Source organism: Oncorhynchus mykiss, chromosome 30 (genome assembly GCF_057628025.1).
Source record: "Oncorhynchus mykiss isolate SJ-2025 chromosome 30, ASM5762802v1, whole genome shotgun sequence".
Classification (NCBI taxonomy): domain Eukaryota; kingdom Metazoa; phylum Chordata; class Actinopteri; order Salmoniformes; family Salmonidae; genus Oncorhynchus; species Oncorhynchus mykiss.
The window spans coordinates 19968991-19981478 of NC_143051.1; the positions used below are offsets into that span (position 1 = coordinate 19968991).

Genomic DNA, 12488 nt, shown 5'->3' on the forward strand with positions numbered 1-12488 from the left:
TAGCCAGTAGGCCCGCCTGCTCTTTGTACAGGATTGTTTTGTGTGTAGGCTGATTAGTCGGGCTATGTTAGCCAGTAGGCCCGCCTGCTCTTTGTACAGGATTGTTTTGTGTGTAGGCTGATTAGTCGGGCTATGTTAGCCAGTAGGCCCACCTGCTCTTTGTACAGGATTGTTTTGTGTGTAGGCTGATTAGTCGGGCTATGTTAGCCAGCAGGCCCGTCTGCTCTTTGTACAGGATTGTTTTGTGTGTAGGCTGATTAGTCGGGCTATGTTAGCCAGCAGGCCCGTCTGCTCTTTGTACAGGATTGTTTTGTGTGTAGGCTGATTAGTCGGGCTATGTTAGCCAGTAGGCTCGTCTGCTCTTTGTACAGGATTGTTTTGTGTGTAGGCTGATTAGTCGGGCTATGTTAGCCAGCAGGCTCGTCTGCTCTTTGTACAGGATTGTTTTGTGTGTAGGCTGATTAGTCGGGCTATGTTAGCCAGTAGGCTCGTCTGCTCTTTGTACAGGATTGTTTTGTGTGTAGGCTGATTAGTCGGGCTATGTTAGCCAGCAGGCTCGTCTGCTCTTTGTACAGGATTGTTTTGTGTGTAGGCTGATTAGTCGGGCTATGTTAGCCAGTAGGCCCACCTGCTCTTTGTACAGGATTGTTTTGTGTGGAGGCTGATTAGTCGGGCTATGTTAGCCAGTAGGCCCACCTGCTCTTTGTACAGGATTGTTGTGTGTGTAGGCTGATTAGTCGGGCTATGTTAGCCAGTAGGCCCACCTGCTCTTTGTACAGGATTGTGTTGTGTGTAGGCTGATTAGTCGGGCTATGTTAACCAGTAGGCCCGCCTGCTCTTTGTACAGGATTGTTTTGTGTGTAGGCTGATTAGTCGGGCTATGTTAGCCAGCAGGCCCGTCTGCTCTTTGTACAGGATTGTTTTGTGTGTAGGCTGATTAGTCGGGCTATGTTAGCCAGTAGGCCCGCCTGCTCTTTGTACAGGATTGTTTTGTGTTGCTCTGAGCATGTTCGATGTTGACGTGTTTCGTTCGTGGGTTTTTCTCTGGACTGTTTGACTCCCCGTGTTTGGGGCATTTGTTTAGTGTGCGCCCTGTGTTTCGTGGGGTGGCTTATTTTCGCCGTGGGTGCAATAAATAGCACTACCCTGAAATCTCTGCTTCCTGCGCCTGACTTCGCACCCACTATGCCCAGAGTGTTACACCAGTGTTGTCCGGGTTTGGCCGGTGTAGGCCATCATTGTACAATAAGAATTGTTTCTTAACTGAATTGCCTAGTTAAATAAAGGTTAAATGCGGTTTGAGACAACAGCTCTATTGCAGTTCAGTACATCAGCCAATGTCCATTCCAATATGTGACGATTGTCCTGTGTCCTCAGTCACTTGATCTAAAGATACAGTATATCTTATATGGTTAACCAAACCCTGCAAACAGTTAATGATTTGAGAAACCCATCTATTAATTGTATCTATGTGGGGTAAGCACCTTTATTGAATTGTGTGTGTATGATAATACATATATTTCCGTTAACCGAACATGTGTATATTGTAATGTGTGCCTTTGAAAGTTAATTGATGTCATGATATGGCTGTCTCTCATTGGTCAGATGCATCATGGGAAGTGCTATTTAAACTCATGTATTTTTATTTTATATGAGACAGAGACGGGTAATGGGTTGGCATGCTGCTGGATTTTCAGGCATAGTTGAAGCCTGGGGTTTTCTTTTGAGTACTCTAAACTATGAGTTAATCCAGATAAGTTTATTAGGACTATCTTTTTGTTCATCAGCCTGTTTGTTATTTTGGTTGTAAATATTTGTTCAGTCGCCAGGATTATTCCTCACTTCCAAATAAAAGCTTCACCATGGGCATAAAAATCTGCTCTCATTGTCTTGCCTCCTCACTGTTAAAATCTTACCGCATGGGCCAACCTCACACACCTTAGGATGACCTTGTTCTCAAAGACACATTTTATGAGTGATATGAGTTCAGATGAGAGCCATACTAAACCTAATGGCACCATTGAAATACATTTCTCTCCTGGGTGTATTTATGATTAAAGTTAATGCAAAGAGCAGCATTATAAATGGTGAGCACACAGTGTGACATCAGCTTCTGTGACAATGACCATTTTGAAAGAGGTGCTGGCAACTGCCCTCGTTTATAAAAACGTTGATGTTTGGAATGTTTTCCAAAGTAATTGGAATCATTGTAAACATGATGCCCAGTACAGTCAAAAAATATATATTTTCTGAGTTATATATATACAGTACAAGTCACAAGTTTGGACACCAACTCATTCCAGGGTTTTACTTTATTTTTGCTATTTTCTACATTGTAGAATAATAGTGAAGACATCAAAACTATGACATAACACATATGGTATACAGAAAATAGCCCTGTTTGGTAAAAGTCAATTTTATGGCAAGAACAGCTCAAATAAGCAAAGAGAAACAAGAGTCCATCATTACTTTGAGACATGAAGGTCAATCAACACGGAACATTTCAAGAACTTTGAAAGTTTCTTCAGGTGCAGTCGCAAAAACCATCAAGCACTATGATGAAACTGGCTCTCATGAGGACCGCCACAAAGTTATCGCTGCTGCAAAGGATCAGTTATTTAGAGTTAAACGCACCTCAGATTGCAGCCCAAATAAATACTTCACAGAGTTCAAGTAACAGACACATCTCAACATCAACTGTTCAGAGGAGAACGCGTAAGTCAGGCCTAAATGGTAGAATTTGAGATTTTTGGTTCCAGCCGCCATGTCTTTGTGAGACGCATAGGTGAACGGATGAGCTCCACATGTGTGGTTCCCACCATGAAGCATGGAGGAGGTAGTGTTATGGTGTGGGGTGCTTTGCTGGTGACACTGTCTGGGATTTATGCTGAATTCAAGGCACACTTAACCAGCATGTCTACCACAGCATTCTGCAGCAATATGCTATCCTATCTGGTTTGCGCTTAGTGGGACTATCATTTTTTTTCAACAGGACAATGACACAACACACCTCCAGGCTGTGTAAGGGCTATTTAACCAAGAAGGATAGTGATGGAGTGCTGCATCAGATGACCTGGCCTCCACAATCAGCTGACCTCAACCCAATTGAGATGGTTTGGGATGAGTTGGACAGCAGATTGTAGGAAAATCAGCCAACAAGTGCTCAGCATATGTGGGAAGTCCTTTAAGCCTGTTGGAAAAACATTCCAGGGGAAGCTGGTTGAGAAAATGCCACGAGTGTACAAAAGCTGTCATCAAGGCAAAGGATGGCTACTTTGAAGAATCTCAAATATAAAATGTATTTTGATTGGTTTAACACTTTGTAACGACAGACATTTAGTAGGGAACAGATATAGAACAAGACAGGAACAGCGTCAACACCGGATAACATGGACATATGACAAACAATGCAGCAGTGGGGTACAGAGCAGGGAACTGACAAATATAGGGGAGGTAATAAACAGGTGATTGAGTGAGTCCAAGTGAGTCCAATATCTATGAAGAGCGTGACGAGGGAAGGCAGGTGTGCGTAATGATGGTGGCAGGAGTGTGTAATGCAGGGCAGCTTGGCGCCCTCAAGCGCCAGGGGGGAAGAGCAGGAGGAGACGTGACAGTAACCCCCCCTCTAGGGGCGCCACCCAGCATCTCACCTGGGAGAGCTGGCTGAGACATGGGCACTGGGCAAGCCGGTTGGGGGTAAACTCCCCACGAACCGGCAGGGGCGCGGGAGCCTGGCGAGCCGGCTGAGGCATAGGAACCTGACGATCCGGCTATGCAATGAACGCCTGTCGATCCCGCTATGGCGTGAAAGCCCGATGATCCGGTGGAGCGTGACGTGGGTTGGGAACATGCCGAGCCAACCGAGGCAAGGAAACCTCTCGAGCCAGCTAGGACGTGGAAGCTCGACGAGCTGGCTTAGGCACCCCCAGTTCCATCGGTGGTGGAATCCAAGCCCAACGTCACCAACAAAACAAGAAAGCTCATGGGCCGGCTGGGCGAACAAGACCTGACGGTCCGGCTGAGGCCTGAGGTGGGATGGGCACCTTCCGAGCCAACCGGGGCAAGGAAATCTCTCGAGGCAGCTAGGGCGTGGAAGCCCGACAAGCTGGCTAGGCACACCCGGGTCCATCGGTGGCGACCCAGGACCGACGTCACCACCAACAGGATCGCCAGTACTGCCCAATGCTTTGTGTGATGGCTGCAGCATTCTGTAATGACCGACACCGGACAGGAGAATCAGGTATGGGGAGTCAGACATTTAGTAGGGAACAGATATAGAACAAGACAGGAACAGCGTCAACACCGGGTAACATGGACATATGACAAACAATGCAGCAGTGGGGAACAGATCAGGGAACTGACAAATATAGGGGAGGTAATAAACAGGTGATTGAGTGAGTCCAAGTGAGTCCAATATCGCTGAAGAGCGTGACGAGGGAAGGCAGGTGTACGTAAATGATGGTGGCAGGAGTGCGTAATGCAGGGCAGCCTGGCGCCCTCAAACGCCAGAGGGGAAGAGCGGGAGTAGGCGTGACACACTTTTTTGGTTACTACATGATTCCATATGTGTTATTTTATACTGTTGATGTCTTCACTATTATTCTATATTCTAATCGTAAAAATAAAGAAAAACCCTTGAATGAGTCGGTGTCTCCAAACTTTTGACTGGTACGGTATTTCCACACTCTGAGGTTGGAATAATACTGTAAAATTGTGAAAATTATGATAATGCCCTTTTAGTGTAAGAGCTATTTGGAAAGACTACCTGAAATGCCTGCCTGTTTTGGTGGGATGGAGTTTTGGCCTGCCAGGTGACAACATAAGAAGGTACATTTTTTAATAGACCAATGAGAGTTCCAAACCTTTCTGCCAATAACAAATCGTTTTTGATTTTCCCCACTAACAGACAGTCCTAGACAAATTCTTGCTTGAGAAATTGCTCTTTGCTAAAACAATCACTGTAAGGTACCTAATTGTTGCCCAGAAATGATTTGACATCGGGATAAAAACAGCTGCATTGGACCTTTCAGAACTTGAAATTGTGTCTTTAAAGTCTTGGCAAGTCTTTATAAAAGTGTCTCAAGTCTGTTTCAAATTCCATCGTATCCTATCAATCAGGTATTAAGTGGCCCAAAACTCAGTGTTGCGTCATGTTTAAGAACAGCCCTTAGCCCTGGTATATTGGCAATACACCACACCCCCTCTGGCCTTATTGCTTCATTAAACTGCCTTTGGCTGCTTAATTGGGAACCATACCAATGTAGAGCTAAAGTGATTGCATACTAAATGACTGATTTTATGGTGTAATTTGTTTTTATAATTAAATCGAGGCACCTGACACGCCGGTCTTGCTCACTGCTTAGTCGTCACAGAAAGGAAAGATAACTACAATAAATTATATAGCTGGAGTTACATATACATGTCTGTCCCGAGCGGTTTATGTATAAAGTACAGCTTGAAATATTAATGTGGAGTTTTTGGGAAGGGCTTTCCACTCCAAATTACTGAACATTTGACACTGTAATGGTTAAGGGATGCTGATACACTTTTGCTGCTTTGTGGCAGTGCAGTTCAATATGAATTTAGCTTTTAACAGTATATATACTTGGGACCCTGCATATCATTTCCCCTACAAAGTGTTTGGAAACAACTTTTTTCAAAAATTGATTCAATGATTTGCTTGTTCATGTGACTGTCTCTTCTCTCAAGACAACATCTACAGCATGTTTGCAACTGACTTTAAGGTCAAATGCAGAAAGAAGAAGAAGATTATTTAAAATCTCACTTGGCAGAATTTACAAAGACAATGTACAAGGTTCAAAGAAAACAAAATCGATGTCTGGAATACTGGGTACTTATTAAGGAGCCTGATGCTGTAGAAGCAAACATGCTAATAGTAATGCCATTATGATATAGGCCCATGGTTGAAGGATCACATCTGACAGGAAAAAAGTGAATACTTGCCAAATTAATTATTTCCCCATGTGCAATGGTAAATCCTAATTTACAATACTCTGCACAGGCCTGCAGTCTAATGATAGAGGAGCACAGGTGGTCTTATCAAAGATGGCAGTAGCTCCAGGGGAAGAGATAGTCTGCGACACCAGTCTTCTGGTCATGAATTAGCATGAAGTCCTATTTCTGACTGGACTGCTTAGAGGAGTGGAGAAATTGTCTGACCTGTGACAGAGGGCTGTGCGATTCAGTATGATATAAGAGGGGCATTTGGAAGATTTTAATTCTAGGGAAGATAAGATAGAAAGAACCCTGGAGGATAATTTTTGGGACTAATTGTAGACTGTTAGTTCCTCAAAATCCTCAAGTTGTCTGAAAAGGACCATTGGCTTCTAACCCTGCTGTGCCAGATCATGGGTAAAATTGCATTATAAGGGGCCCCCTATGTGTATAACATACATAGCAACTACAGTAGATATCTGCATCCACATCAGGTAGTTAATTCTGTATGTTAATTCCTTTTCAATAATAGTGCTGAACAGCAGCTAGGCTGCCCGCATACAAATACAATAGTTAAGTACATTGCCTGGGTTCAAATTCCCTGTCAAACTTTGATTACGTTGAGACGTGGCAGCTTCAATTTCATTACTTATCAGTGGCTGTCTTGAGAAGAGCCGCAGCAGCATAGCCAATAACAGCTTCAATTCGACAGCCACTGACTGACTTCCTATGAGAGATGAGTTGAGTTGAGAGTGAGAGCAACAGCTGGCTAATGTCAATAACTGTGGTTCAATCAGAGATGGGAACGTGCTTTTTCTGATGGCATTTCTGTCAGACAGAGCAGGTGGGTAAATTGGATTTTGGGGTGGTTTTGGTGTCCTAAGGCACTTTGCAGCTGCTGCTTTGAAGCTGGGCTGCTTGTGGCTCACCAGGTGGTGTATACCTGTAAAGCCTCAATAAGAAGTCGCACACAGGGCCGTTCTCAAGGGGCAATTCATCCCTCAGCAGCATCAACAGCAGACATTAAGATAAAATCTCTATCTTCTTGTGAAGGGCACAAACCAATCTTGCCTGGCTTTTCACCTCCATCAAGTGCCATAAATGTGCTGAACTTCTCAAATATTGTGTATTTTAGTTGAAGGGAATCGGTTTGATGGTAAGTTTGTCCATTTTAAAGACCATTTAAATCCACTGCTGTTCTTGGCACTAAGCCACAAAATAAATGACATTCTACAGTCCTTTTTTTTTGAGAATATCGATAATAAATACAAGTTGTGTTTAATAAAAGTCCTTGGGGTGTGACACTTTATATAGCAATGTCCAATTAAAAGCTCATTAGTAGGGTATTAGCAAAATGGTTCCCTAACTATTTACAAAGATTAGTAAATTATGAGCAAATCATTTATTCATCCCCTCTTCTTTCTTTGGGCTCTGTACATACAGACACTGCCCTTTCAGAGGATGTGAAAAGCGCTTGACCTATAACATTGTCCTCTGGAGAGGTGTCAAGGACAGAAATAAACCTATTCAGATGCTCTGAGCTCTTCTCTGACTGCAGATGTCCATCTCTTTCTATTGGTCTTAAACCGTGCTTCTCTACTGTCTATTAAAGGATATGACTTACAGTAGAAGTGTTTCATGACTTAAGCACACTCATACTCATACTCTATCATAACCCAAAATGTAAGGTTTAATTCAATTTTAGAATCGCAGAATGTAGCTTTAAAGCAGCTGATGAGCTAAAAAGGAGTGACCAGTAAGCATTAGTTGTGGTGAGACAAGGAGGTGATCTGTCATTGTCCTCACTAACACTGACCTCAGATCAGAGGAGAAGAGTACATTCGTTAACCTTTCACCCCCAATGTCCCTGGAGAGCAGGGTATGGCTCAATCCAAATGGAAGGCAGTCAATTCAGGAAGTAAACTGAAATTCCAATTAAATTATTGAAAAAAGGGCATATATTTCCAATGATTTCTCAATAAACAGAAAAGTAGAAGCTATTGATGTCAAAAGTTTTTACATTTCTGGATTTTAAATTTAAATCACTTCCTGAATTGATTGATTTCAATTTGAATTGAGCCTAACCCTGCTGGAGATATAACCTGCGGCTGTATCTAACACCTCTCTGGGAAATGCAGCACATCATCGTACCCTATAAGGTGGTTCGCAAGGGGTGATACTTTTTTATCCAAAGTAATATCCCAAACTGTAAGAGCAGGCAAACATATTTCATATTTCAACCATGTCCCCCAATATTACAACATTTAATTCGTGTGGAGGACATTTTGAAAGATTTGGTTTATGGTAAACGCATGTCAGAATAACTCCACAAACATAACACACAGCAATGCAGAAGTGGGTATATGATTCTGGGTGATCAGTTAAACAGTAGCTTAGGTTTGTTTTAATTAGAAGCTTTGGAATATGATCAAATAAAAGAGACAGCTATTTAAAAAAGAGGAGAAAAAGTGATTTGTTGTTGATCTATTGATTAGTTTGAAATACAACAAAATCATGTTTTAATTGACTGCTGTGCTGTGCTGTGCATGATTGGCATTGCTACAGAGAAGCATCTCTAATTAAAAGTGAAAAAACGAAAGCGCTGATTGCCCGAAAAATTTCTTGGAGAATTTACGGTTGACATTAGAAAATAAATGTCTGTCTCTTCTAGTTGTAATTATAAACAGTTAGAAGGCAGGATGATAGAAAGACTTAGACTGAAACAAAAAAAAAAGAACATTAAAAGAAAAGCAAACAGCAAATCTAAGATCACAACACTATGACAAAAAGAAGAAAACTCTTTGAGGACGACAGAGTGAAGAGGTGTAGGATTCTTCTCACTTTCAGAGCGCTATTTCTTGAGTCTCTCAGGGCTTTACAGGGATTACACTCTTATTTAAATGGACCTCCTCTCCTCTTACAAGTTTATTCTGTTTTTAGGTCGTCGGGAAACTCCTTCCTAAGCGTCTTTGCGGTAATTGAAACAGAGGCTTACCTTGATAATGGGCGCTAAAGCCCCGATATCGATGGTTACTGTCGGTTACAAAATGTAGCCTCAGCCAGTTCTTGTTGCTGACAATAGGAGAAGGGACATTCATCCCAGATAACCTGAGGAAAAAAGAGGAGATAATCATTAGGCTTTTTACTGCACACTCAAAGTCAGCAAGTTACAACACTAGTGTCTTTAAATGTGTCGGTCAATCAAAAAAGAGAACGCTTTTTTTTTTTTTGAACAGTGTTCAGACATTGTAGATACATAAGTAAAAACATTTACGAAAACTTGCAACTTGCAGACTGTAAGTCAGCAGACCTACATAAACATTGACAAATTTCAAAATCCAAAGTCAAGTAAATGTACATTAATGCTGCTTACTATTCATAACTCAATGACATGAGGACATACAACTCAAAATAATGTTCATAGGGTAATGTTGAAAGGAAAAGGGCTGAGTGTTCTGCGTCAGAGTCGGATGGTAGCAGCAGTAGCAGGGTGACACTGCTAGTCCTGTCCCCCTGGTGAGAACACTACAAAGAGAACCCTCAACTACACTCTATTAGTCACACACTGATAGGTACTGTACCCTGGTCAGATGTATAAACTCATGGAGAGTATGCAAAGCATAAACTAAGTGTATAAAGACAATATGCATAAAGTCCCAGAGGGATAGCTACAGTGCCTTCAGAAAGCATTCACGCCCCTCGACTTTTACCACATGTTGTTGTGTTACAAAGTGTGATTGAAATGGATTTGGTCCTTAATAAAAGACTAAGCCGTTGAGGGGGGGGCTCTAGCTCTGCTACCTTTCACCGTAGATATGGAAGTGTGATTGAAATGGATTTGGTCCTTAATAAAAGTCTAAGCCATTGAGGGGGGAGGCTCTAGCTCCGCCACCTTTCACCGTAGATATGGAAGTGCGACATCGGAGGATGCGGTGGATTGAGACAAAAAAAACAGATATCTCTAGTTTAAACTTACATATTTGTGTCAATCGACTCTAGATTGCGATCTACACAAAATACTTTGTAATATGAAAGTTGAAGAAAAATATCAATTTAATATAATCCTTTTTAAATTCAGGCTGTACAACATTTTTTTGGGGGGGAAAAGTCCAGGGGTGTGAATAGTTTCTGAAGGCAGTGTATATCCACCCATTAAAAATGTCACACCCGTATACCTTAATATACATAAAGAGTACAAAGTGTATCTGGTCCTCGGCCACAACACGTCCGGAAGACAAGTAGCCTGCCTCTGAAGTGTGCAGGTGATTTGTCCACGTGACTGTGCAGCACGGAGGAGGAGGAACAGAGCACAGAGGTCATACACAGACCTCTCTCGCCCCCCTATACCTCACACCCCCCACATCCTCCGGCCTTTATTGATGACTGACGGGATGTGTCATTAAAGGACACGGTCACATGAATCAAGGCTGACTGGCCGCCACAAGCTGGAGCTGTGCCATATCATTACCATTATCAATCTAAATTCTTCTGCATTACCCACACTGGAACAGAGGCAGAGACATCAGACCCCTCTGGCTCAGAGCGCTGTCGGGTTTAACCTCAAACCCCTTCCAATGCTAATTCTCTTCAACGCTTTTCAATGAGGAACATTTGAAATTGGAATTGCAATTTGGTTTACTTTATGAATAGACTGGAATTTAAACAGAATTGATCCCAACCCTGGTATAGACCACATCCTAATTTGGGTTATACAGAACATGTACAGTATGCAGGTGGGAAAATGTTAGGAACAGGTCCAATGTATAGAACGACACAGAAGTCCCAAAACGATAGCAGTGTGCAGCAGGTGTGGTGCTCTGCCTGAGTAAAACCATTTCATAATAAAACATTTATGGATGGCAAGCCTTAAAAATGTACAAGCGTTTGTGATAGAAGTCATCTGTGGAGGAACTGTCGTCTACTTGATCTAGCACCTACAGTACATTAGCAGTAAATTAGTACATTAGTACATTAGCAGAGCAAGAGGCAACCCCAGTTTATGTGAGAGAAGATCACTGGCCGCGTGGAGGGTTAGTGTCATGGATCCCCCTGGAACTTTCTTTGCGCACACCTGGCCCCTATTCCCACTGATTAGAATTTGTATATATGTGCCCTTTGTTCACCATGGTGCTGTCAATTAATTGTTACTATGTCAAATTGTGCGTGTGACACAGCACAGGCTGTGTGTTTTGGGCTTTCGTATGCCTGGTGGATTGCGCATATGATCACGGGCCTCGTCCCGTGTGTTAATCATTGTGCTCGAGTGCATTTATTCAAGGTACTCCTCGCTCTTTTGTTTGGGTTTCAACCCTATGTTTTATGTACTTGTTTGTTTGGTCTTCGTCCCCATGCCCTTGCACGGCACACTGTAATTTGGGGCGTAATAAAAAACCCTATTATGCATTCTGACGTCTGTCTCCCGAATCATTGTTACCAACATGACAGAATAATCGACCATTGAAGGAAACAGGGGGAATGGTCTGACCGATGACACTGTGACTGGTCCGTCCGGCGCCCCGCTGTAATTTCGTCAGCTGCAACTGAGTTGTCCGACGCCGCCACCTCGGGTCCATCAGACAACGCAACTTCAGCAGTCACAAATGGCCCGTCCCACGCCGCCACCTCGGGTCCATCCGACAACGCAACTTCAGCAGTCACAAATGGCCCGTCCGACGTCGCCACCTCGGGTCCATCCGACAACGCAACTTCAGCAGTCACAAATGGCCCGTCCGACGCCGCCACCTCGGGTCCATCCGACAACCCAACTTCAGCAGTCACAAATGGCCCGTCCGACGTCGCCACCTCGGGTCCATCCGACAACGCAACTTCAGCAGTCACAAATGGCCCGTCCCACGCCGCCACCTCGGGTCCATCCGACAACGCAACTTCAGCAGTCAGAAATGGCCCGTCCCACGTCACCACCTCGGGTCCATCCGACAACGCAACTTCAGCAGTCACAAATGGCCCGTCCCACGTCGCCACCTCGGGTCCATCCGACAACGCAACTTCAGCAGTCACAAATGGCCCGTCCGACGCCGCCACCTCGGGTCCATCCGACAACGCAACTTCTGCAGTCACAAATGGCCCGTCCGACGCCGCCACCTCGGGTCCATCCGACAACGCAACTTCAGCAGTCACAAATGGCCCGTCCGACGTCGCCACCTCGGGTCCATCCGACAACGCAACTTCAGCAGTCACAAATGGCCCGTCCCACGTCGCCACCTCGGGTCCATCCGACAACGCAACTTCAGCAGTCACAAATGGCCCGTCCAACGCCGCCACCTCGGGTCCATCCGACAACGCAACTTCAGCAGTCACAAATGGCCTGTCCCACGCCGCCACCTCGGGTCCATCCGACAACGCAACTTCAGCAGTCACAAATGGCCCGTCCCACGTCGCCACCTCGGGTCCATCCGACAACGCAACTTCAGCAGTCACAAATGGCCCGTCCCACGCTGCTACCTCGGGTTCATCCGACAACGCAACTTCAGCAGTCACAAATGGCCCGTCCGACGCCGCCACCCCCGGGCCGG

At 44.2% G+C, this 12488-nt stretch overlaps 1 protein-coding gene across 2 annotated transcripts in view; it reads right to left on the minus strand.

The window, feature by feature from the left end:
* The window catches only part of LOC110489401 (CUB and sushi domain-containing protein 3), a 660686-nt gene that overhangs the window by 351092 nt on the left and 297106 nt on the right, over nucleotides 1-12488 (minus strand). For both annotated transcript variants that reach the window (XM_036971422.2, XM_036971421.2), the window contains exon 6: nucleotides 8951-9063. In XM_036971422.2, coding sequence (XP_036827317.2) covers nucleotides 8951-9063 — 113 coding nt within the window. The remainder of the gene's footprint in view (nucleotides 1-8950; nucleotides 9064-12488) is intronic.